This window comes from Panulirus ornatus, chromosome 26, assembly GCF_036320965.1.
Source record: "Panulirus ornatus isolate Po-2019 chromosome 26, ASM3632096v1, whole genome shotgun sequence".
NCBI classification, from domain to species: domain Eukaryota; kingdom Metazoa; phylum Arthropoda; class Malacostraca; order Decapoda; family Palinuridae; genus Panulirus; species Panulirus ornatus.
In genome coordinates this window covers 4,536,614-4,564,113 of record NC_092249.1, presented here as the reverse complement: position 1 = coordinate 4,564,113, position 27,500 = coordinate 4,536,614, and the positions used below count along the sequence as shown (strand labels likewise).

The window sequence follows — 27,500 nt, the reverse complement described above, 5'->3', positions numbered from 1 at the left end:
ATAGATAGAAGGAATTAGTAGATGAGAACTAGGAGTGGGTGAAATAGGCCGATGTAAAGAAGGAGAGAATAGATGAAGTAGGTTTTGTGGGGGATGAAAATGAAAGAGAGGGAGAGGAAGACAGAGATAAGGGGTGAAAAAGAATGAAAGTTGAGGTAATTGTCGAGAATTGGGGAAGAACAGGAGACTGGACGTGAAGATGACAGAGCCAAGGGATAGGATGATGTGTGCAGACGGCGAGAGAGGAAGTATTTAGGAAGCATGAACAGAAAGAGTGGAATTAGGGAGGTGGAAGGAGTGGGGGAGGGAGACTGTAAGAAGGATTAATGGCATGGCAAGGAAAAGCGATGAGGGATTGCAGCGAGTGTGGATAAACTGGGGAGAGAGAGATAGACAAGAGTACATGGGAGAGCCAGATAACAGAAGACCTGATGGTCTATGACGAGGTCATCTGCTGGAGGACAGTACATGGGAAAAACCAGATAACAGAAGACCTGATGGTCTATGACGAGGTCATCTGCTGGAGGACAGTACATGGGAAAAACCAGATAACAGAAGACCTGATGGTCTATGACGAGGTCATCTGGTGGAGGACAGTACATGGGAAAACCAGATAACACAAGACCTGATGGTCTATGACGAGGTCATCTGCTGGAGGACAGTACATGGGAAAAACCAGATAACAGAATACCTGATGGTCTATGACGAGGTTATCTGCTGGAGGACAGCAATAGCATCCTACATTCCTAATCTATATAGATGGAGACAGGGAGCGATAAATCTGAAAGGATAGACTACCAAAAATTACTGAAGATAGCGAATGAGGAGAACTGTACAAGGAAGGAGTAAAAAGGATGAAGAGGAAGGAGTGTTGAGATGCTCTTGCGAACATGGACGAGCAATAGTGGGATTAGAGCGTGAAGGAAACTTGGAAAGGAAGTTGGGGATTAAACGTAATTGCGTGAAGGATTTTCCGTGACGGCAAATCCCCAGAGGGGATTAATGCTTCAGATTCTCTCTCTCTCTCGGACCCTAACTCCCAAACTAAGGCGTAACAGACGTCACCCCCCCGGCGCTCATGCGCTTGGTGGGAAACGGCGACTTGACTTGAAAAAGAATGTATCTCTTCTCCGACTCCCCAGAAAGAATTAAGAGCATTAGACTTTATTCTTTACAGACGTATAACGAAGAAAACGACGTCCCTATTATCGTAATGTATTCGTAAGACGAATGTATTTTTTTCGTTGTAAAAAAAAAAATAATACAGCGGCGGATTGTATTGATTTATTTCTCGGCTGATGTATTTCCATGTCCCTGGATTGTGAAGGTGTTGGGCAGCGAGTTTTGAAGCGATCGGTTCGCTACACAGAGCTGAGCCTTCAAGAGAGATAAGCATTATAGTCCTACGAGATAAGGCGAAACGGACGATAAGGAGGTTAGGTTTAGGTTTAGGCAACATAAGGTGTGTAAGGAGGTTAGGTTTAGGTTTAGGCAACATAAGGTGTGTAAGGAGGTTAGGTTTAGGTTTAGGCAACATAAGGTGTGTAAGGAAATAGAAAGTGAACGAGATGTATGATGAGAATACGTGATTTGAGTTCTTCTGTGGCAGACTGGAGAGAGAGAGAGAAGGGGGCAACCAGGCCTGCAGTTCATGAGAAAACGAGGGCATCCTGGAAAAGTGTTGACGTCGGAGAAAACGGGGGAAGAGGGCGGGGCAACCGCGAAAGATCTTCGTGTCGTGGGGGAAAACGGGGGCATCCTGGAAAGGTCTGGACGTCAGAGAAAACGGACGCCGCTGATCCAAGGTAAACAAGGGCCAGCGGAGCTGGATGGAAATCGCCTCATTCTTCTCTCTCTCTCTCTCTCTCTCTCTCTCTCTCTCTCTCTCTCTCTCTCTCTCTCTCTCTCTCTCTCTCTCTCTCTCTCTCTCTATGTGTGGTTGTTGAGAAGCAAAGGAGCTTCGTTGGGACAAAGATTGGCATAGGTGCTATACAGACGTGTGTGTATATAGGTGCTATACAGACGCGTGTGTGTATATAGGCGCTATACAGACGTGTGTGTGTATATAGGCGCTATACAGACGTGTGTGTGTATATAGATGCTATACAGACGCGTGTGTGTATATAGGTGCTATACAGACGCGCGTGTGTATATAGGTGCTATACGGGTCGACTCCGTCCGTCCGTGTCGATGTATATCGCTACTGCTGAGTCATGATGAGGTGGCATGATTCAAGCTTTCCATGGAGGACACACCACATGATCTTCCCTTGTATCATAACTTTAAAAACTTAAGGTTTGATTATCGTCATTTCTTAGGAGATTATACGTGGAATTGAACGAAAGTTTCTCCATTAATTCTTGTAAGGTGATAATGACTGGAAGCGAGGCTCCAGCCCGACAGGCGAGATACAGAGAGCAGTGGTTTAATTAATTTTGCAAGAGTTAATTCGAAATCAAGACGGGCCTAGGGAAGTACGTGGCGATAGGGATCACCTCGCCACACTTTAAATGCTGGGGAATGACCCTTCCCTCACTGTTACAGCGTCGCTTTTTTCTAACCGGAGCATTGATATAGATTTTGAGCTGTGTGTGTGTGTGTGTGTGTGTGTGTGTGTGTGTATGTGTGTGTGTGTGTGTGTGTCGTTTGTCACCAGATAATACTCAACATTTGTTTGATAATGGACGCGTAAATGGCCTTCCATTAATGGCAAATGGCCGAGCCGTTCACCGCGTAGAGCCGAGTTTAATGGCTGGTTAGGGGGGGGGAGACGACCCCCCCCCCTATCTGATGCCCCTCCCCCCCTGAAGGGGGGTGAGGTATGGACCCTTGCTGGTCGGGGGGGGGGGGGGGGTGGTAGTGGGGTGCCGACGGCCCCCCTAGTGGACAATTACGGAACTGAATACATCTGTATCCTCTTTATGTACCGTATATGGACGATGCGTCAAAGTTACAGGGGTTTTGTAGCCCGGGCCGGAGGAGGGTGCAGGGTTACAGTAGAGGAAAGATATCGAAAGGAGAAGGATTGTAGGGTTGGGAGAAGGAATGGAAGAAGAAAGTTGGTAGTCGAAGGCTTGAAAGGAAGGCGTGTTAATTTAGTTGGGAAAAGAATTAGGTGTTCATCCCGTCCTCGGGGTCTGTCGATTGATGGCTACCTGGCTTAGGCTAGGGCGTGTGTGTGTGTGTGTGTGTGTATGGGTGTGTGTGTGTGTGTGTGTGTGTGTGTGTATGGGTGTGTGTGTGTGTGTGTGTGTGTGTTGTGTTGTGTGTGTGTGTGTACATATATACAAGGTCACGAGACGGGGCAAAGCAAGTGTAAAAACTTTCTCCTTGTAACACACACACACACACACACACACACACACACACACACACACACACACATAGTCCCATTGTCCAAGTAAAGCCAGTGACCTTAGAAATAAGGTCACGTAAGTTTTTTTTATCCCCCCCCCCCCTTCTTCCTTGACCTAAAGCCATTTTTAACAGATGGAATTAATTAGTGAATTGTGATTCTCGTTCTTAAATTAAGCTTTCACGGCACGTCAGCTTATCTGACGAATAAGCTTGTCTTAAAGAACAAGCTTAAAGTCATGAGGTTGTCTACACATACACACACACGATGTACATGATGTGTATGACAATGTGTATATGAAAGGAATTTATATGTATTTTATATGAAGTTTGCTATACGCAGCCATGTGTATGATATATAGTTTATATTCCTATATGGATATGGAGTCACCTCTGGCGCTATACGCAGCCATGTGTATGATATATAGTTTATATTCCTATATGGATATGGAGTCCCCTCTGGCGCTATACGCAGCCTTGCGTAGCACAGAACTGATGAATATCCGCGTGCCCCCTTCAAACTTGACATCTTCCCTTGTGTTTTGGACCTTCGTGTGTGTGTGTGTGTGTGTGTGTGTGTGTGTGTGTGTGTGTGTTCATTGGTCATTAAGTAAGCGCGGATGTCTCTCTCTCTCTCTCTCTCTCTCTCTCTCTCTCTCTCTCTCTCTCTCTCTCTCTCTCTCTCTCTCTTCTCTCTCTCTCTCTCTCTCTCTCTCTCTCTCTCTCTCTCTCTCTCTCTCTCTCTCTCTCTCTCTCTATCTCTATCTATCTATCTATCTATCTATCTATCTATCCATGTATCTCAAGAGGGTAGATATAAAAAGAACCATTGAGGAATTGCTGATTAGAGAAAAAGAGTATAGAAAAAAAAGAAAACTGAGGAGTTGTGGATAGAAACCGTTGAGGAAGTGGATAGAAACCTCAGAAAGAAGTCGAGATGGATGGGTAGCCGCCCCCCTACCCCCCCCCCCCCCCTACGGTACGTTAGTGCCATCCACCACGCGACCGTAAGGGCGAGCATCCCACGCTGCTGGGAATGGGAAAACGCACTTTCGTGACGCCCGTCTTTTATATTCCCCCCCCCCCCCCCCCATGCAGAAACCCCCGGAAATCGCCACCATTGCTCTATGAATGTTTGCTTATCTAAGTGGTGGCGGTGGTAGAGGGGGGGCGAGGAAAATGGGGGGGGGCGGCACGGCGCGCCCCCTCCTCCTCTTCTTCTTAGGCGCCAGTGCATAAAACCTAGAGTGACGTAGCTCATTGCATTCTTCTCCTCCCCCTTTCTCCTCTCCCCTCCTCCTCCTCTCCCCTCCTCCTCCTCTCCCCTCCTCCTCCTCTCCTCTCCTCCTCCTCTCCTCTCCTCCTCCTCTCCCCTCCTCCTCCTCTCCCCTCCTCCTCCTCTCCCCTCCTCCTCCTCTCCTCCTCCTCTCCTCTCCTCCTCCTCTCCCCTCCTCCTCCTCTCCCCTCCTCCTCCTCTCCTCTCCTCCTCCTCTCCCCTCCTCCTCCTCTCCCCTCCTCCTCCTCTCCCCTCCTCCTCCTCTCCCCTCCTCCTCCTCTCCCCTCCTCCTCCTCTCCTTTCCTCCTCCTCTCCTCTCCTCCTCCTCTCCCCTCCTCCTCCTCTCCCCTCCTCCTCCTCTCCCCTCCTCCTCCTCTCCCTCCTCCTCCTCTCCTCTCCTCCTCCTCCTCTCCTCCTCCTCCTCTCCCCTCCTCCTCCTCTCCCCTCCTCCTCCTCTCCTCTCCTCCTCCTCTCCTCTCCTCCTCCTCTCCTCTCCTCTCCTCTTCCTCTCCCCTCCTCCTCTCCTCTCCTCCTCCTCTCCCCCCTCTCCAACCCTACCCCCCCTCTTTTACTGGGGGGGAGGGAGGGGGAGAGGGGTGGTCATTAAGGCCTGTTTTGTGTTTATGCGTAGGAGTCAAGACAGCGCGAAATTAGGGGCCCCCCTCTCCTCACCCGACCCCCCCTTAATTCCCTGAGGGATCCGCTCGTCTCAAGTAACTATTAAGATTTACTCGGGGGGGAAAAGGGGGGTAGTAGTTGAGGAGGAGGGGATATATATGGGATTTACTCAGGGGATGGGTGGGGAGGAGGGAGGTAGTTGAAGAGGGGGTGTGTGTGTGTGGGATTTTGGGACTGAATCATCCCTCCCTCCCCTCGCTCTCTATCATCCTGGGAGCGTATCCCATAGTGTGGGGCTGGCCTCCCAATCTCCCTCTTTATAGAAAGCCTTGTTAGTCGTCTCCATTGTGTGGACGACGGTTTTTTGAATTGCTTTCCCCAGGTGATTACGGTAATTAGAAAGGAGGGGGGTGTCAAGAAAGGGGGGGGGGGGGGTAATGGCCGATAGTCACCTCATCGGGTTTGATAATAGCCTCTTGTGATCTCTTAAAGTCTTCGAAATTCTAGGGTTTGAGTAACAAAATCTTGTCTTAACTCCGGTTCATAGATGGTAGCCTTGTGAAAGCAGTTAAATGGATGAGTTTAGAACAATGTGTGTTCCTCTGTGTGTGTGTGTGTGTGTGTGTGTGTGTGTGTGTGTGTGTGTGTGTGTGTGTGTGTGGATGAGTTGAGAACAATGTGTGTGTGTGTGTGTGTGTGTGTGTAATTGTCTTTTTGTACACACTTTCCAGCTCACATATCCTCGCTTAGGCCGAAATGTTAAAGATTTTTAGATCTTCAAATTTCAAAAATTTTAGGGACTGTGTATTGTGTAATTACTCCCACACACACACACACACACACACACACACACACACACACACACACACACACACACACACACACACACACACACATACCCACACGAACATTCATTTATATTTATCTTATAACGAAAACGAAAACAGGTGGTCCGTTCCTTTTCCACGCATTAAAGAAAACAGGTGGTCCGTTCCTTTCCACGCATTAAAGAAAACAGGTGGTCCGTTCCTTTCCACGCATTAAAGAAAACAGGTGGTCCGTTCCTTTCCACGCATTAAAAGAAAACAGGTGGTCCGTTCCTTTTCCTCGCATTAAAGAAAACAGGTGGTCCGTTCCTTTCCACGCATTACTTACGTCGTGGTTCAATGTTCCTTCCCTCATTATTCAGGGCATAACAGAGCTCTCTGTGTTACCTTAATTACGACATAGCCTTCGGGCTTACCTCTCCTCCCACCACACAACCCCCAAAGACTCTGGGGTCTTTTTTTTCTCTGGGGTATTTGTCCTACTGGGTCCCCCCCCTCCCCTACAAACCCCCCGAAGGAATGTACAGCAAGATACAGTGGGGGTTTTTTTGGTGGACATTTTTTTTTACCGGAATATATAAATATTCTTATGAGATTTTGTATTTACATATGTATTTCATATTATTCGCCATCTCCCGCATTAACGAGGTAGGGTTAAGAACAGAGGACTGAGCCTTTGAGGGTATATCCTCACTTGGCCCCCTTCTCTGTTCCGTCTTTTGGAAAATTAAAGACGAGAGGGGAGGATTTCCAGCCCCCCCGCTCCCTCCCCTTTTAGTCGCCTTCTACGACACGCAGGGAATACGTGGGGAAGTATTCTTTCTCCCCTATCCCCAGGGATAGTATATAATATGGAAGAGATTGAACGATGAAGTATAGAAATCTTTGAGGTATTCAGGGCCTGTACATTCGGGAAGGCGAGAGGCGTGCACGGGATAGAATGAAATGGATCGATGTGGTATACGGGGGGCGTGCTTGTCATCGTCCAGAACCAGGGCATACGAAGCGGTTAAGGGTAAATCATGGAGCGATTTGCGGGGCCGTGGTTGTAGGTGATACAAGCTATGATTTCGATTCTCTTCTATATCACAGCTAGTGATGGATGAGTGAAATGGAGACCATCGTTCGTTTCGTCCTAACGCTGCCTCGCGACAGCTAATTGAGGGGAACCTTTTTAAAGATGTCGTGAAGGCAAAAAAAGGGAAAGCAGGGATTGGAACTAAGTCACAGAGGGAGAGAAAGGTTAAGATGTCTATACTGAATGGCTGGGGCACGTTCGAAGACCAGAAGACCTTGTCAGAACCACTTCACTACATCATTAAAAATATAGAACTTACTCTTTTTTCTCTCTCTCTCAACCCCTTGAGAACGACAGTACTAACGACCCACCCTTGAGCGCCAGAGAACGACCCTTGAGCGCCAGAGAACGACCCTTGAGGTTTGACTTTATGACCTATGGGTGTGATGGCCTTGTCTTTCCGACCTTACTACCCTTAGCGGTCCGATTAAAAAAAAAAGGGCCGAACGCCTTACCTATCCCCATGGATCGTACCGGCGTGCTCAAGGGTCAAACCCTGATGCTCGGGGTAATTCATGAATACCTGTGGTGTGTCACTTTAGTGACCCTAAGATTACGTTCCCCTCTCTCTCTCTCTCTCTCTCTCTCTCTCTCTCTCTCTCTCTCTCTCTCTCTCTCTCTCTCTCTCTCTCTCTCTCTCTCTCCCTCGACCTTCAGTCGTCGTGGAAACGACACCACTCATCATTAAGAACGTCACAAGAGTACCAAAATTGGGTGATTTGATCCTGTAAGAGAACATGAATTGTTGAAGTACAGGTGCTTCCCTGCTTCCATTTGTGATGGGTAGTGAAGGCTCCCCCGCAGTGCAACGAGGTGGATGGTGATAGCCAATTATGACTGATTACTGCCTCAGGGCGAAGATTATAATTAGTGGTCTATCAGTCGTCGTAGGGGGCGTACATTGATTTGAACGACGTCCTGTGAATGAGTAGACCAACTTGATGTATTCATAACCCACCCAAGTCTCTTCGCGAGTCTATACAGATTTCGTGTTTATTGAATGAGTTAGAATTTTTTTTGTGTGTGTACCTTCAAATGTGATTGATACTGCGTTGTATGCTGTATCGAGAGCTTGTAAACACCTTCGAGAACAGCATTTGATAAGTACTGTATCGAGAACAGTACATTGTAAATACTCTATCGAGAACAACACATTGTAAATACTCTATCGAGAACAGCGCATTGTAAATTACCGAGAACAGCACATTGTAGATACTTTATCAAGAACAGCACATTGTAAATACTCTACCGAGAACAGCACATTGTAAACACTCTATCGAGAACAGCACATTGTAAATACTTTATCAAGAACAACACATTGTAAATACTCTACCGAGAACAGCACATTGTAAACACTCTATCGAGAACAACACATTGTAAATACTTTATCAAGAACAACACATTGTAAATACTCTATCGAGAACAGCACATTGTAAATACTCTACCGAGAACAGCACATTGTAAATACTTTATCGAGAACAGCACATTGTAAATACTCTATCGAGAACAGCACATTGTAAATACTTTATCAAGAACAACACATTGTAAATACTTTATCGAGAACAGCACATTGTAAATACTCTACCGAGAACAGCACATTGTAAATACTTTATCGAGAACAGCACATTGTAAATTACCGAGAACAGCACATTGTAAATACTTTATCGAGAACAGCACATTGTAAATACTCTATCGAGAAAAACACATTGTAAATACTCTATCGAGAACAGCACATTGTAAATACTTTATCAAGAACAACACATTGTAAATACTCTATCGAACAGTACATTTCCAATGCTTTCCGAGAACAACACATTGTAAACGCTCTACTAGTCCCACACTCCATCATATATGGAACTTCAAGTATCAAGTTTTAAGGGTTGAAACTCCACACGTGCAATGAGGTATGAGGTTAGCGCAGGTGAGGTGTTGCGAGTCGAACCCACGGCCTCACAACAGTAATGTAACGGTGAGACCAGACCACAGCTGCGCGTAGCTGCGCGTAGCTCCGACTGCCACCATTAAACGGTGATAAATGCTTTACAATGGTTAGATTTATGTCGATGATTTGATTTTTTATAAAAATAGACCATTGCATTACTCCTGTTTCGTAGAAATGGTGAATTAAGACACCATACGAGAGATATATTCGTACATCAATAGAGCTATTAGAATGTACATTGATTGGCTGATATGTATCATGACGAACTAAGGCCCTCTGGAATGTTTATATAATGTTTATGGAGTCTCGTGGTGTTGCTGATAGCTTTTCCTGACCCGTGACGCATTCACGGGCCCCGCCCAGGGTCGATCCTGCATAGGTTCGAATCCTGGTTGCGGTGATTGGTCCACAGTCAATCCAGCTGTTCATCCACCCATAGGGGGTTGGTCGATAAAATGGGTACCTGCTCCTGACTTTTGGGTGAAATTGACGTAAAAAAAAAAATAGAAAAACAGCCCCCCCATTCTCCCAGTCCCCATTTGCATCATAGATGAAGCATGTGGGCTCCTCCCTCCCCCAACCTCCCCACGACATCTCTCCCCCCCCCTCCACCCCCCTTCCTGCTGGTCGGTAAACAAAATTCCCCCCCAACTCCCCACCCGAGCAAAAGGCCCCAAGGGGTGGATACACGTTCAATGGTCCAATATGTGAGAGTACACCCTCTCTCTCTCTCTCTCTCTCTCTCTCTCTCTCTCTCTCTCTCTCTCTCTCTCTCTCTCTCTCTCTCTCTCTCTCCACCCATACGTACATCCCCATCAGGTTAAGGTTGTGTGAGGGAGGGGAGAGGAGAAGGAGGAGGAGGAGAGAAGAGGAGGAATTGTGGCTTGCTGCGGTGGTGAGTACAGTGTTGCGAGAACGTGTGGCTGCACATACTTGAGTTGCGTCTTGGTGTTGTTGGCAGGGCGTTCTCAACACCACGGATAGTGGAGTGTGTGTGTGGAGGGGGGGAAGGGTGGTGGTGTAAGGTGTGTGTGTGGGGAGAAGGGTGGTGTGTGTGTGTGTGTGTGGGGAGAAGGGTGGTGTGTGGTGTAAGGTGTGTGTGTGTGGGGAGGAGGGTGGTGTGTGTGTGTGTGTGTGTGTGTGTGTGTGTGGGGAGGAGGGTGGTGTGTTGTGTAAGGTGTGTGTGTGTGGGGAGGAGGATGGTGTGTGTGTAAGGTGTGTGTGTGTGGAGGGGTGGTGTGTGGTGTAAGGTGTGTGTGTGTGGGGAGGAGGATGGTGTGTGTGTGTGTGTGTGTGTGTGTGTGTGTGTGTGTGTGTGTGTGTGTGTGTGTGTGGAGGGGTGGTGTGTGGTGTAAGGTGTGTGTGTGTGGGGAGGAGGGTGGTGTGTGTGTGTGTGTGGGGGGAGAAGGGTGGTGTGTGGTGTAAGGTGTGTGTGTGTGGGGAGGAGGGTGGTGTGTGTGTGTGTGTGTGGGGAGAAGGGTGGTGTGTGGTGTAAGGTATGTGTGTGTGTGTGTGTTGCATTTCGTGAGTGAACGTAACAAGACGAGTGTTCGATGTTATGATGAACAAATGTTAAATTCTCTCATAGGCTTCTGTTAAGGAGGAGAACCTACTCTCTCTCTCTCTCTCTCTCTCTCTCTCTCTCTCTCTCTCTCTCTCTCTCTCTCTCTCTCTCTCTCTCTTTCTCTCTCCCGAGGCCAGGCCTTGAATATAGCCTTAGTTAGAGCTCAAAGATGAACGGGAGAGCCTTTAAGAGATGGGATGGGAGAGAGAGAGTGGAAAAGGTATGAAAGGAGTCAGGAATATTTGATGGAAGAGGGGAAATTTGCATGTAGCTGTGACAGATATTGTCCATTCTCTAAACTCATAGAGCACGACGGTACAACCCTTGAGATCAAAGGTCGTACCGTCGAGCTCAAGGGTCGTACCGTCATGCTCAAGGGCCATAATGTCGTGTTCAAGTGCCATACCATCGTGCTCAAGGGCCGTACCGTCGTGCTCAAGGGTCGTACCGTCGTGCTCAAGGGTCGTACCGTCGTGTTCAAAGGTCGTACCGTCGTGCTCAAGGGTCGTACCGTCGTGCTCAAGGGTTATTCGGTCGTGCTCAAGGGTCATACCATCGTGCTCAAGAACCATACCCTCTTGCTCAAGGGGACAGTTACTCTCTCCCCTCCTATGCTCTCACTCACTCTCTCACTCTCTCACTCACTCACTCTCTCACTCTCTCACTCACTCACTCTCTCACTCAGCCTCCAAGAATTCAGCCCTGCCGTACTCGCAACCTCCAAAAGGAATTTCCCCTCGCGTTGCAGCTTCCTGGTTCTTACGCTCCTGCTGCAACACTTACGTGTATTCTCCGCCTTTCCAGGAACCGCCTTTTGTTTTTCTTGTGCTCCTGGTGTGTTTCCCCACTTTTTGCCAGTGTTGCCGTATATGTGTGTTCGCCGGCGGCGGGAGGTGGAGGGGGGGGGGGAGTGAGAAAGTGCGAGACGAAGCTTAGAATCCTAAAGTTTCGTCGGGTTAGTTTTTTTTTTTTTTAGATTATTTTAGGATTATTTTCAGATTATTTTAGGATTATTTTCAGATTATTTTAGGATTATTTTCAGATTATTTTAGGATTATTTTCAGATTATTTTAGGATTATTTTCAGGTTATTTTAGGATTATTTTCAGATTATTTTAGGATATTTTTTGTCCTTGATTGTTTTGGTTATTTTTGTATGCATCACTGTATGGTCTTCTCGTAGATTACGTTATTGTTTAATATTTGTATTTGGTGGACATTGTTACTATTTTTTGAGATTATTTTTGTGGTATCTCTGCATTCATTATGGATTACCCTTTCAGTGGATTATATTTGTATTTCTAAGTTATTTCTGTTGTTATGGTTTCTCCTTTTAGTAGAGTATATTATTCGGAATCATTTCTGTGTATTGTAGTTAAATTTTTAGATTACATTATTATTTCTAAAGTTTACTTACGGATTATTTTTGTGGTTTATTATGGTTTTGTCTCTCAGTTGATTCCGTTATTATTTTCGAGGTATTTTTTGGCGTACGTTTTTTACGTTTTTTCCTTCTTTGTCGTGTTTCTCATACGATTTTTTTCCTTCGTCGTGTTTATTACGATTTTTTTCCATCGCGTGATGACGTTTTTTTTTCTTCTTCTTTCTTTAAGTACCTTTGGTTTTCTGATTATTTCTGAGCGGTGTCCTTGAGGAGGCGCGCGCGCGCGCGCGCGTGTGTGTGTGTGTGTGTGTGTGTGTGTGAAAGCAGGTCTTTACGTCATTGTGGTCGGCCAGAGAAATGTACAATAACACTGGAGAACTATTTCTTTCTTTTTCTCTTTAATACATAATCGTTCTTGATAATGCACTGGCGTGCGAGGCGCCCGTGCACCCGCCTGACCACACGCGCGTGCACACGGGGGCTGTTGCAACACAAAGGGGTGATTGGATGGTAATTACTCACGTGTACGAGTGATTAAGGATGGATTGTGACACTGCGACGTCGTGGGGTGATTAGGGCCTTACGACCCGACCGATCTCCGATGGTCGTTCAGGGACGGGGTTAACGACCCGGACAGAAGGTGGTAGTGTCGTGGTGTACGTCTTGTGCGCTTCATTGGTCGTCGTACGACTCGCCGCTGGAAGTTCATTGGGTCGTGGTTGGAGAAACCTCGTCCAGCCACGCCTCGTGGTTGGACAAACCACGTCCAGCCATGCCTCGTGGTTGGACAAACCACGTCCAGCCATGCCTCGTGGTTGGACAAACCACGTCTAGCCGTGCCTCGTGGTTGGACAAACCACGTCTAGCCATGCCTCGTGGTTGGACAAACCACGTCCAGCCATGCCTCGTGGTTGAACAAACCACGTCTAGCCATGCCTCGTGGTTGGACAAACCACGTCTAGCCATGCCTCGTGGTTGGACAAACCACGTCCAGCCATGCCTCGTGGTTGAACAAACCACGTCTAGCCATGCCTCGTGGTTGGACAAACCACGTCTAGCCATGCCTCGTGGTTGGACAAACCACGTCCAGCCATGCCTCGTGGTTGAACAAACCACGTCTAGCCATGCCTCGTGGTTGGACAAACCACGTCTAGCCATGCCTCGTGGTTGGACAAACCACGTCCAGCCATGCCTCGTGGTTGGACAAACCACGTCTAGCCATGCCTCGTGGTTGGACAAACCACGTCCAGCCATGCCTCGTGGTTGGACAAACCACGTCTAGCCATGCCTCGTGGTTGGCACAAACCAGGTCCAGCCATGCCTCGTGGTTGGACAAACCACGTCTAGCCATGCCTCGTGGTTGGCACAAACCAGGTCCAGCCATGCCTCGTGGTTGGACAAACCACGTCTAGCCATGCCTCGTGGTTGGCACAAACCAGGTCCAGCCATGCCTCGTGGTTGGCACAAACCACGTCCAGCCGTGCCTCGTGGTTGGCACAAACCACGTCCAGCCATGCCTCGTGGTTGGACAAACCACGTCCAGCCATGCCTCGTGGTTGTCCCTCTCTCCCAGAGTTGTTTGCATACGAGGCTTCAACGAGGCAATTGGGCTGGACCGTGTTTGTCGAGAGGCTTTCCGAGGGAGAGAGAGGGAATGGTGATTTATTTTTTCCTTTTTTTCTTCGTCGTGTTAAGACGTTCGCCGTCTTTAGTTCATGGGGTACCTACCTGGACACACACACACACACACACACACACACACACACACACAGAAAAGAGAGAGAGAGAGAGAGAGAGAGAGAGAGAGAGAGAGAGAGAGAGAGAGAGAGAGAGACTTCTCAACTCAAGGCTTGAATTCGATCCTACCAGACATACGCCCATTTGAAACCCCACACAACCCCCAGGCATACACGATTCACACTTTTTCCCCTTTTAGAGACATGGGTAGAGAACACGTTAACTGTATTGTGTGACGATCTGGTGTTGGTGTTGCCGCCCATGTCTTAAAGACTGTGTTTTCTTCTCCTCCCCCTACAGCAGCGAGGAGATCCGCCAGAGCCTGGACGTCCTCGACCGTGTGCTGTCGGAGTTCGATGACATCGAAACGGACACGAACGATGAGTCGGCCTCGCCCGACGTCACTGCCAACGAGGGCAACCACACCCCGGACTCCGAGCCCCCAGAGCCTCCCCCGGTAGACAGGACGCTCAAACCCCGGGAGGTCATCCCCGTGCCCCCGGAACTGCCCCGGAAGACCCGGCTGCCCCGCCCGGCTTCAGGGAGCTCCTCCCCGTCCAGCCATGAGTATCAGGAGATCAATTCAGACGTCTGCGCCTCCCAGAGGCAGCCGGAGGCGCCCATTGCACCGCCTCCGGCGCCCCTCGCCTCCCCGTCAGGGAGACCCGTCAGGAGACAGATGTCCGAAGACAGAGCGAGGCGACTGCGACACGAGGACGACAGTCGGCGCCAGCCGCGGCGACAGAGGAGCGAAGACACTCGCCTCTGCCGTGACGACGTGTCGTCCAGTTCCGGCGACCTGATGAGCGTCGACGTGCGCGAGAAGATCTCGAAGCCCCGTCCGATGAGGGACAACAGCCGGGGACGCTCCAGGGAATCGCCAAGGGGGCCCCGGGACGCCAGGGATCCCGGAAGGGACGTCAGAGAACCCAGGCACCTGAGGAAGAGCCGGTCAGGTGATGTCGAGGCGCGGAGGTTAAGCCACGACCAGGAGCAGGGTCGACGTCGACGCTCCAGGTCGTCGGACAGGTGGCTCGACCACTCGACCCATCCCGAGTACCTCCTCGACCAGCGGATTCCAGTCGACCAGGCCATGTTCGACCCGAGGATGGTCGACCCGAGGATCATCGATCCTAGGATGGTCGATCCGAGACTGATCGACCCTCGTCTGATGGACGAGCCGTTCCCCCATCCCCAGGACCCAATCAGGTTCCCTCATCTGATGAGCTACCCGCCCATGGCCCAACCTGGACCGATGTCCCCGAGTAGAATGTCCACAGGGGCCATGTCCCCAGTGCCCCCTGGTCCACCAATGGGGCCTCCCTTCCTGCCAGTGGAGTACCCGCACTACCCACTCTACCCGTACGAGCTGACGTACGTGCAGGACCCGATGCTGGGTCCCGAAGTACCTTTCCTCCCGCCGCACCCGGGCTATCCCAGGGACCTCCCGCCGGAGTACTTGCACCCGGAGTTCCTGCCCCCTGATTACCCGCTGGAGTACGCGCTGGAGTACGGGCCAGCGGCGCCCTCACACCCAGCGCTGATGGGCGGAGTGTGGGGGGCTCCAGGCGCCCAGCCGCGGGAGGACTGGCCCCCTCCGTCTCCTGAAGAAGCGCGTCGGCTCATCCACAGCGTCGTCAGGTAGGTGTTCCGCTCTCTGTCTCTCTTGTACTAAAACACCCTCCTTCAGGTATTATATTGATCCCTCTGGCTGTTGTGGTTCGCCGCCCGCAGCGCCTCAGCAATCGGGGCTGTCAGCTCCCTTTGCCCGTACCTTTCCCAGATATTAAAGTCTAATGATCCACGAGGCTGTCGTGGTTCGCAGCCTGCAGCAGCCCTGCCTCTCCTTCCACTTCAGCGGACCTGGACACGGTTCACGTGCGTCGCGATGGCGACCGATTCCACGGTGAAATGCTCAGAATTACCGGGTCGTGTTACGCCACTATTGTAATCAGGTAAATGGAAGGTATTCTTTTTTTTTCTGTTATTTAGGCCCAATGGCGCGGCTCGAGGCCAACACTTTTAATCCAGTTCCCGACACGGACAGCGTCCTCTGTCCAGCTATTAAGCAACGGTTTTCTGCCACCTGGTGGCTCAGAATGTAGTCCTAGACAGCTTTCGTAGGCTTGTTGTGGTAACGCCTCTCATATATCCAGAGTATGACACTGATTTATTTCCATCCGCTCTGGCACAAAGGTCTTTGATCTCTGTAAAGCCCTTGAAGTTATGGGTTTTCGCCCTCCCAGATAACGACCTCTCTTTCCACACACACATATCTCAGTGCTCCCAGAACTTTCGCCCCCTCAACCACCCTATGGCTCGCTTCCGCCTCCGCGGTTCCATTCGCTTCCATGTCCACTCGTTTATGCTCTATGATCTTACACTCCTTAATTGTACTGGCTTCTTGGTTTGTTTGGTTCTGCATTACTTAAGAAATCTTACCATCAACACGTCTCTGTTTAGGTTCGGGTGATGATGTCTTGACGTATAAGAATCTTAGCATTTTGCAGATTTGATGTTTATTAGAATTTGATTTCCGTCATTGTGGGTTGTGTACGAAACCCTCTGTGTATGTGTGTGTGTGTGTGTGTGTGTGTGTGTGTGTGTGTGTGTGTGTGTGTGTGTGTATGTGTGCGTTTACCTATTTGCACAGTACTTGGAGAGGGTTCTACACTCGTGTGTGTGTGTGTGTGTTTTAGGCTGTGGTATTGATTGCTATCGACGAGGCGCGTGTACGTGTGTGTGTACGTGTACGTGTGTGTGTGTGTGTGTGTGTGTGTGTGTGTGTGTGTGTGTGTGTGTGTGTGTGTTTGAGAGGCATGATTACATTCACAGTTTTCAAGTAGGGGTGGAGAGCGGTGGCTGACGCGAAAGAGAGGGAGAAGTGAGAGGGAGGGAGTGAGAGGGAGGGAGGGAGGCTGGGTTAGTGTACATCGGGTAGGACCAGCCAGCTCTCTCTCTCTCTCTCTCTCTCTCTCTCTCTCTCTCTCTCTCTCTCTCTCTCTCTCTCTCTCTCTCTCTCTCTCTCTGGGGGCTGGGGGGGGCTGGCGTCTACACCTCCCTCATTACGGAAATGATTTGCGCCGAAGACATGGACGGCGGCGTCGGGAAGGTACGCGCGTACCTCACCTGGCTGAGGGGGGGCCGGGGGGGAGGGGGGTGTTTGCGTCGCCTTGCCTTACCCTAACCCCCCCCTCCCCCTTGGGTATGTGGGGTCCAGCAAGGTAGCTTGACTTTGTCTGGCTCGAGAGAGTGTGTGTGTGTGTGTGTGTGTCAGGTGTGGGGAGTAGAAACAGGTGTGTTCTTACGACCGCCCAAGGGCGTGTCCTGCAGGAGCAGTAACCGTCCTCCTCCTCCTCCTCCTCCTCCTCCTCCTCCTCCTTCGTCAGGAGCGGGTACGTACGCGTCCTGAGGTGGGGGTGTGAATGCCCCCCTCCCACACCACCCCTTCGGTGCGACACAGAGAAGCTGTGGGTGACGGTAACTCTGGTGTTGTGGGAAGGGGAGGGGGGGGATGATGCTGGCCTCCCTCTGGCCTTATCCTATATTCTGTTGCCACTGCTATTCCTCCTCCCCCTCCACACACACACACACACACACACACACACACACACACACGTCAGAGAGAGAGAGAGAGAGAGAGAGAGAGAGAGAGAGACAGCAACGTTCCTCCACACACACACACACACACACGTCAGAAAGAGAGAGAAAGAGAGACAGAGAGACAGGGAGGGAGAGAGAGAGAGAGAGAGAGAGAGAGAGAGAGAGAGAGAGAGAGAGAGAGAGAGAGAGAGAGAGAGAGAGAGACAGAGAGAGAGCAACGTTCCTCCACACACACACACACACACGTCAGAAAAAGAGAGAGAGAGAGAGAGAGAGAGAGAGAGAGAGAGAGAGAGAGAGAGAGAGAGAGAGGCGTTCCTCCACACACACACAAACAAGAGGGCTTGAGGTCGACTGCCCCTCCGTGCTCTAGTGTTGTCGGGGGTTTAACTAACAGGGTTACGGCCCCGACGCGTTGGTAGGGCGACCCCGACGCGTTGGTAGGGCGGCCCCGACGCAGGGCGGCCCCCCGACGCGTCGGCAGGTCGGCCCCGCCCCCACATATCTCCTGGAAGCGTCGGAGACACAAATCGCGTTACCCCGACGGCGATGATGTCGTGTGATAGCAAACGAGCTCTCTCTCTCTCTCTCTCTCTCTCTCTCTCTCTCTCTCTCTCTCTCTCTCTCTCTCTCTCTCTCTCTCTCTCTCTCTGACGTGTGTGTGTGTGTGTGTGGAGGAACGTTGCTCTCTCTCTCTCTCTCTCTCTCTCTCTCTCTGACGTGTGTGTGTGTGTGTGTGTGTGGAGGAACGTTGCTCTCTCTCTCTCTCTCTCTCTCTCTCTCTCTCTCTCTCTCTCTCTCTCTCTCTCTCTCTCTCTCTCTCTCTCTCTCTCACAAACCCTCTCAAGGTTCTCTCTACGTTGGCGTAAATTCCCCCCTCCCTCCAAGCACGTCGCAAATGGGCCGACACCAATGTCGCATTATGATATATATATACACCCCGCGCACCCCACGCACCCCACGCACCCCAAACCCCATTACGTCACCGTAGACACACGCGGAAATATATGTATCTCACTATATGTGTTTTATTAGTCTAAACCTTCACCCAGGTTCTGGTCCGCGAGTCGAGCCCCCCGAAGACCGCGTCTGGAGACTAATGAGAAAGTACGTTTTCACTCACAGCAGATTTGAGAGAGAAAAAAGAAAATGGGTCTCCATTCGGGTTTTATACAATCTGGAGAAAACGGGAAACCTGTGTCCGATCTTGTTTTTATTGCAAGTTGATTTGGGAGGGCGTTTAAAGGTTGCGTAAAGCCAACACAAATCCAGTGATGTATATGTTGGCACAGTACACGGGACACAGACAAGGTGGGAGAGGAAAGAATTTCTGTGGGTCCCCCCATTTTTCTTCGAGTGGAAAGTATTGAGGGTTTGGTGCGCTGGTAAAAGCGATCGCTGGGATGTGTTGAGTTTTTTTTTTGTGTGTGTACGCTGGTGAAAGCGATCGCTGGGTTGTGTTGAGGGGTTTTGTACGGCGTTTAGAACGATCCTCTGAGATTTGTTGAGGGTTTTGTTCGCTGGCTTATACGATCGCTGGGATGTGTCTGAGGGTTTTGTACGCTGGCTAAAGCGATCGCCGGGACGTGTTGAGGTATCGTTACGATACCACTGTATCGCAACTGGGGTATAATGATATAATTGATGAATACAGTCCCGGTCTGTGTTACATAAAAGGCTGTATTTTCATGTTCCTGTATTGCGAATTGACGTCTTACGAGCCTCTCCACATCCCAGAACTAGTCAGTTTTAATTAACTTCACCTTACACATCTCTGTCACACTCACGAAGACGAATATCCTATAGTATTTCTTACAACTACGTCAAGACGTTGGTAAATCCCAGTAGGAGGACACATCATATACACCCCCTACGTATTTGTGACGTTATTTCCCCTCTGGCGTACAGCATAATAAAGTAAAATAATATCAAGAACATTATACTAACAACTGGTGTTTTCTTCTTGCACTCGGCGCTCGCACTGAGCTCGCTTATCCCAAACTACATCATTTTGCTTGCTTACTTTATCTTCTCCCCTCCCGTCTAGTTATTCCATTTACCCCAGCGTGTTCCCTGTCTCTCCTTTTCGCTCTGCCCTTGACTTGAGCCTGTCGTGTTTTTTGCATCGCAAATTTTGCATCGCAAGGCGTCTCGTAGTCCAAAAAGATGTACATATGATGTATATATGGTGCATTGGCCCCATCCTTAAGCATGATAGAAGGTGTCGTCTCGCCTCTGTTACAGAGTTGCCTCTGGGGTTGTGAGAAACAGAGCTGAAGGCTGAATTGATCTCAGGTACTCTTAAAAAAAAAAATAAGAGTTCATGGCTCTCTGGTATACTCTAGGAAGGGAGCTTAATGACTCTAAAGACAGTTGGAGGTTAGGGCTAAGGGCTATCAGGTGGACTGAGGCGAACTGGATGGCGCTCAGATAGTCTGAGAGAGAGAGAGAAAGAGAGAGAGAGAGAGAGAGAGAGAGAGAGAGAGAGAGAGAGAGAGAGAGAGAGAGAGAGAATTGAATGGTGCTGGTAGTCAAGAGGTAGTATAGTTTCAGAGGAACCATCTTGAGTCAGCTGTCATCTACACCGTCTATATAGATCGTGTGTGACTACGAGAGAGAGAGAGAGAGAGAGAGAGAGAGAGAGAGAGAGAGAGAGAGAGAGAGTTCTCTCTCTCTCTCTCTCTTTCTCATATTTGGATCTCATTTCCCGGCCATTATTTCCCCCCAGCGAAGCATGGTATTGTGTATTACCGGAGCTAGGAGGAGTTTAGATGCGGCCGCTGGAGTTCGAGTCGACAGTAAATAGCATTAAACAGGCTCGTCTTGCGCCTGTCTTTTGCCTCCAAATCGGTCGTTTGTGCACTCCAGATCCCACTGAGGGTCGTAAAAGGGAATTGAAACCCGTGTTGGCGATGCTCTAGGTGTTCGCTGTTTGACAATTGAATATCCTTCTCCCTCCCCCATCCCACCTTTCTGCCCAAGATGTGTGACTTCTGCCATCTGATGGACGGTTTGCAGAAATTGTTTCTTGTGGAGACGCGGAGGCTCTCCTGTGAAAAAAAAAAAAAAAAAAGGCTTGCCATCTAATGGACGGTAGTAGAAAATGTTTCTTGTGGAAACGCGGAGGCTCTCCTGCGAAAAATAAATTATATATATATATATATATATATATATATATATATATATATATATATATATATATATATATATATATATATGATATACAGCGTTTCTGCCTAGAGATATGACTTTTGCTTTATGATAGAAGGTTGAAGATTTTGTTTCTTACGGATGCGGAGGCTGTCCTGTGAAATATATATCTTGTCCCTTTATGCCTCAGATGTAGGACTTCTGCCATTTGATAGACGGTTTGCTGAAATTGTTTCTTGCGGAGACTCGGAGGCTTTCCTGTGAAAAAAAGAAAATGTAATACCCAGCCCCTCTGCCTAAGACGTGTGTTACTTTTTTACTTTCTGGTGTACGGTTGTAGGAATTGTTTCCTGTTGACGCCATACGGAATCTCTCTCTCTCTCTCTCTCTCTCTCTCTCTCTCTCTCTCTCTCTCTCTCTCTCTCCTCTCTCTCTCACTCCACAACAGATTCAAACAAGCACACACACACACACACAACACACACACACACACACACACCACGTACTTTCAAAAAAAAAAAGGGGGGGGTGTCATCGCTTGTAAAGATGTGGGAATTCTTATGCATGCATTTGGTGGATGCCTTAAAATGGCACTGACCTTAAGCCTTTATTCGTGACAAGCGAACGATCTCACCTTTTACGAACGCGTTCAAACAGCAAGCCATCCTCACCACAGTTGCCTGATTCTACCACACGGAGGGTGGAGAGTGTGGGTTGATAGATTCGCCTCTATATGTATTTAAGATTAAGAGTCCATTGCGGTGTCCTTGATCCCAGAAGGGTGGCGATACTTTTTCCCAGGCAGCCGGCAGCAGGCGTTCAACCCAAGACCGGGTATCAACGTCGCTGCCAGCCGTGCGAATTCCCGGTGAGGTGCATGACATCACCGACAAAGCGTAATTGACAACTTCGTGCGTGCAGTGCAGGATGTGTATTGCGCATAGTTGATGGGAGTCTGGTTCCAAGTTTACGTTAGAAGAGAGCGAGAGACGAACACACACACACACACACACACACACACACACACACACACCAGCCTAAGCCAAGTACCCACTTACCGACCAGCCGCGAGAGGGGGGGTGTGGGGATGAACACCTGGGGCTAGGGAGAGAATAGTTGACCCCTTTGTCTGTGACCTTTGACCCCCCATTCAACACCAGATAATTCCTCTCTCGGCTCATACCTCTTTTGTTTACGAGGTTTGATGACTGTTTACTCCAAGTTTGTGAACGTATAGCATAAGCTTTTGGACACGACGGCACGACGCGTTTGCGACCATGCTACGATGGTGCTACCCTTTAGCACGACTGTGCGGCCCTGGAACACGACGGAACGACCCCTGAGCACGATGGAACGACCCTTAAGCACGACTAGACAATCCTTGACCACGACGATACGACCCCTAAGCACGATGGAACGACCCATGAGCACGACCGTACGACTCTTAAGCACCAGGACCCTTAAGTACGACTGTACGACCCTTAAGCACAACGGAACGACCTCTGAGCACCAGGATCCTTAAGTACGACTGTACGACCCTTAAGCACAACGGAACGACCCCCACCCTAATCACCAGGACCCCCTTGTAACGACGGTACGACCCTTGCGTGTGATGGCATCGCCTTCGGTATTGGCCTCTGATTAGGTCTGGTAGGGGAAGGTCGGCCAGACCCGCAGGAAGACACGTGAAACCGAACCCCCTCCAAACACTTGGGTCACATTCGAACCCGGCCAACGGACGCAAGAACTCAGGGCGTTCTCTCTCCACCACCCCCCCGGAGGAACGGGGGATGGGATGGGGGGGGGAAGGAAGGTAGGTTGAACTGTAACAATGGCAGCTGCAACAAAAGGAATAATATTCGCCAGTAATATTCGCCAGTGATATTCATTTAGTGGAGAGCGCGCCCGGTACGCCCACCACCACACCACCCTCCCTCATCTGACGCACGCCCCACCACCCACCACTTCTCCCCCACCAATGAGAGGACCCTGGGTACAGGGCAGGGACGAAACCCTAGTGTAAGGAAGCTTGAGTGAGAAGAGAAGAGAGAGAGAGAGAGAGAGAGAGAGAGAGAGAGAGAGAGAGAGAGAGAGAGAGAGAGAGAGAGGCCGACTCTTCCAAGAAACGCGGGCAATATCTCAAATATAAAAGGGGGAAGGAAAAAAAAGCACTAGGCAAAGTTAGCGAGATATGTGCGCAATTTGCATTTCTTTTTCCTTCTGTTGTTGGAGAAATGAGATTGGCGAAAGTCAGACATATCTAGGTATATACTATTTGCCATTTCCCGCGTTAGCGAGGTAGCGTTAAGAACAGAGGACTGAGCCTTTGAGGGAATATCCTACTTTGGCCCCCTTCTCTGTTCCTTCTTTTGGAAAATTAAAAACGAGAGGGGAGGATTTCCAGCCCCCCGCTCCCTTCCCTTTTAGTCGCCTTCTACGACATGCAGGGAATACGTGGGAAGTATTCTTTCTCCCCTATCCCCAGGGATATATATATATATATATATATATATATATATATATATATATATATATATATATATATATATATATATATTAGAGAGAGAGAGAAGTTCTTTCTTCCTGTAGCTGGCTGGGTCTGCCAGCGTGCAGGAGTAGGTTAGAGTAACGAGAGGTGAATGCTAAAGTTATTTGAAAGCAGAGTCGGAGGCGAGGCCTTTTTTTTCTCTCCTGCTAGCCATTGAAAGAGCCTTTTTATGGCTGATGGGGAGAGCAGCCAGCTAGGGACGGGGCGGACTCCAGTTTTCGCATATATATATATATATATATATATATATATATATATATATGAGAGGAGTTCTTCGTATACATGTACCTTGGTAAACCTTCAGAACGCAAGCAAGTTTTGATGCACTGTATGTAGGCGGGTCGCGTCATATTTCAACGAGAATTTAGAATGTAATCACATCGCAGTAACCTTTACTTTTGTCCTTTTTTTTCCTCACTTACAAAACTATTGAAAGTCACCGAATACATCGGAGAATGTAAATCTAAAAGATTACCAGTTGGTGTGAAGTGGTGTAATGCTTACTGTGGCCCTGTATTGACGCTCGAGAATATGTCTTCAAGAGCCAAGTGGCGTATATATGTGTTGGTATGGCAGTCCCAAAGCTTGAGTTGGTCAGTAAGTAAACACAGCTTTGAGCACTTTCTTAATTCTTCTTCTTCTTCTTCTTCTTCTTCTTCTTCTTCTTCTTCTTCTTCTTCTTCTTCCTCTTTCTTCTTCTTCTCCTCCTCTTCTTTCATCTTCTTCTTCTTCTTCTTCTTCTTCTTCTTCTTCTTCTTCTTCTTCTTGTACACCACTATTCAACATTTTTTTCTCTTTTCCGTCAGACACGTTTCACACTGAAACTAGTTTTTCGACCTGACCTCTTTTTACACTCTGTCTGCTGTCTAGATTACAGGACCTTCGACAACGAACAAGCCAGTTACAGAACTCGATATCTATTAATAGCATCTGTAACATAAAGGATACAGAACAGTATACTGGTTTGAAACCCAGCTGTGGGGGGTAGAAGACCTCCTAAACCATCGTAAGGTATACGTATGGTAAGGTAATGTCCCAGACTCCAGCTCTGGGGGTAGAAGACCTCCCAAACCATCGTAAGGTATACGTAAGGTAAGGTAAGGTTCCCGACACAGCTGTGATGGCAGACGACCTCCCAAACCATGGTAAGGTACAGGTAAGGTAAGGTCCCAGGCCCAGCTGTAGGGGTAGAAGACCTCCCAAACCACGTAAGATAAGGTTAACCTGTCTTGTTAACTCCATATCGTCTATACTTCTAACTAGCTTGGTCGTATGTAGATTCCCAGAAGAAACTTTGGTCTTTGTATTAAATCCTAACAAGTGTACAGCCCGCCGTTGTCTGCCACCAAGCAGGCCACATTAGGCCTCAAACCTGGATTACATCAAGGGTTAACTAACTAACGGGATAATGATGTGACGTGCTTGTTACCTGAGTCTCAGCATGGTCCTGTGGATTCTGATTGGCTCTTTTGACTTCCACTTTCTGTTCGTCCCTGGAAGCTGGTGTGGGATTCTTGTAGACCATCTTTGACTTCCACTATCGCACCGTCGCTGCTGGAAGCTGGTGTGCGCCTCATGTAAGGGATCTTTGACTTCCACTCTCGCACCGTCGCTACTGGAAACTGGTATAGGCATCTTTTAGAGGTTCCAGTTGGTGCTCTGAATTGGAAGTGAGAGGCGTTGCTCTAGACTCCAGAAAGGGATGATGGGGTCGGCTGGAATAGCAAGTCTTTCGTTGGTCCGACGTTGATGGTAACGTTTCCAGGACTCGAGGTCTTGTAACGTCCCGTTTACTTGTGCTTCGGATTTGCAGCGGTTCGATTTTAAGGACTGGAAACATTCGGCCTCAATTTCCGAGAACCTGCTTCAGCTCTTGGTCGTGAGAACAAGACACTCCAGGTTGATTTCCAGAAACAAGACGTTAAAGTTTCGTTTTTTTGAGAGGGTGATCCATTCAGACCTGATCTTGACGGTTCTAGAAATCAATTTGGATTTTAGGAAAGGAGACAGGTAAATGCCGATTTCATAGCCTGGAAAATATTGAGGGATCTGTCGTTTCCAGACTTGATTCAGAACCTCCCCCGATGTTTTGGTTCTCGGCACGATGAAGGCTCGTCAGCTGGGGAGATTTTTACCCTCCAGCAGCCTCGTCCTTCCCCTTTGATGGCGGCATATCTGGTTTGGCAAGATCCACACACTAGCGTCGTCAAGGCTTTCGCCAGAGGTCGGGTCGCTGTGCGTCAAGAGCCCATGCCAGCCCAGAGCCTCGGCCACATGTGGCGATTCCAGCGCCGCCCAAGAACACAGCGTTGCTGGTTGCTGGCGTCTCTTTACCCATTGGAACTCAAATTGGTCTTCAAGGCATTGATGATTTCCAGCCTCAACCTTGTCCCCATCTTCTGAAACCCGTTGACCCATTTGCTCTCCTCTTAACACCTCCCCTTCATACACTCCTTTGAATAGTCAGAAATTCATTTTGAGTAAACCGAAAAAAACTTAAAGTATATCAGTCTTTAGCCTGATGATGAATCTGTCGACTGAAGACCTTTTGGGAAATACTGGAATCCTGTCGATTAATCCTAAGATGATGTAGGTATTGAGGGTGATATGTTTACATCAGGGTAACCGTAAACTCTCCCAGATCGACGCGTCAGAAAACCGAGGCACGACATGGAAAACGAGATCCCAGAGTTCATAAAAAAAAAATGGGGATTCCAGTCTTGATTCCAGCCTTCTTTCAAGGAAAAAAAAAATAGATTCCAGGGTTCAAAATGTGGGTCTAAGCCTTCAGGAAACGAAGTGAGGGGCGAGTCTCAAAAAACGGGGTCCTGAACTTCGCAAAGCTGTGCCCCATCGGAGGGCAAGTGGGGTGAGGTTGGGAGTTGGGGTGGCCTGGACATCAACCATCTACCGACCGGATCACTAAATTTAGGAGGAAGTCGTGTTCGCAACGTTGCCCTTCCTTATTCGGTCCAACCGCTGCTTCCTCCGCTCCCGTCCATGTCCCCTTCCTTTCCACACACCCCCTCCTGTCTCTCTTCTTCCAAATGTCCCCTTCCTTTCCACACCCCTCCTCTCCCCCTCTTCCATGGCCACCCTTCCTTCTCAGTCCTTCTTCTCCTGTCCTCGACGTCCCACGTGTCCTCTCCTGGATCTCGTCCTCGTCAGAGGCAGTGTCTCGCGTCTCGCTCTTGTCTCTGAGCCTCGCTCACTGAACCCTGTACGTCATGGATGTAGTAGAGAGAGAGAGAGAGAGAGAGAGAGAGAGAGAGAGAGAGAGAGAGTCTCTCTCTCTCTCCTGCACCTCAGCACCAACCTGGCTCTTAGAACCACTTCCCCCCATTTACCCCCTCCCTCCCCCCACCCCTACCACATACACCCTCTCAGTCCTGGTTTATCACTTGTGATGACCCCACACCCCACCACACCCCACCACGCCCCACCACGCCCCACCACACCCACCCCCCCCATCCTTGACCCCCCACCCTCTGTTTTCATTAGCATCTCCTTTGAAGTCCCCCTTTCAGCGCCGTCTCCCATTTTCTAAGCACCCTCTTCCCTAAATGTAAACATCTAGGATTTTTTCTTTCTCTCAGCACCTCCCTCCTCCACAACCAGAGCCCTCCTCCTCCTCCTCCTCCTCCTCCTCCTCCTCCTCCTCCTCCTCCTCCTCCTTCTTCCTCCCCCCTCTCCTCCTCCTACTCTTCCTCCTCTTCCTTCCCTTCTTCCTCCTCCTACTCTTCCTCCTCTTCCTTCCCTTCTTCTTCCTCCTCCTCCTCCTCTCCTTCCTTCCCCCTCCTTCCTCCTCCTACTTTTCCTCCTCTTCTTGCCCTTCCTCCTCCTCCTCCTCTTACCATCTCTTTCCTTCTCCTCCTCCTCCTCCTCCTCCCCTTCCTCACTAAGCACCCACCCCGTCCCCTCTCCCACAGGAGGTCGTCAGGAAGGGGGCGTTGGTCTGGTCAGCAATCCTCTCCCCCCCCCCCCCCCCAGCGGGGCTGCGTCATTTTCCGGGGGGGGAAGGGAGGAGGAGGCCGGATAAGGCCGCCATGGGTAGCAACGATCGTCCGTCCGTGGAAATTGAGATAAATTCGTCTCATCTGGCCCGGATTTCTGGGGTTGTGGAGGGGGATAACAGATTGGGGGGCGAAGTGGAGGGGTGGATGGAGGGGGATAACAGGTTCTGCCTAGGGGATAGTGTTTATATGAAGGGATTCGAGTGGATAGGTCTGCGATGAGAGGGTGTTGAGGGCGGCAAGATACGATGGATAGATAACCATTTTGGTTAAGGTGATGATGATAAGGTGTTCCTGATAAAGAGAAATGAGATAAGGGAGGCAAGATACGATGGATAGATAACCATAAAGAGAGATGAGATAAGGGAGGCAAGATACGATGGATAGATAACCATAAAGAGAGATGA

General features: G+C 49.3%; 1 protein-coding gene across 5 annotated transcripts in view; it reads left to right on the top strand.

Moving 5' to 3' along the window:
- LOC139757414 (uncharacterized) overlaps window positions 1–27,500 on the top strand; it is a 584,870-nt gene that overhangs the window by 337,155 nt on the left and 220,215 nt on the right. For all 5 annotated transcript variants that reach the window (XM_071677893.1, XM_071677894.1, XM_071677895.1 and 2 more), the window contains one exon: window positions 14,080–15,420. In XM_071677893.1, the coding sequence (XP_071533994.1) occupies window positions 14,080–15,420 (1,341 nt within the window). The remainder of the gene's footprint in view (window positions 1–14,079; window positions 15,421–27,500) is intronic.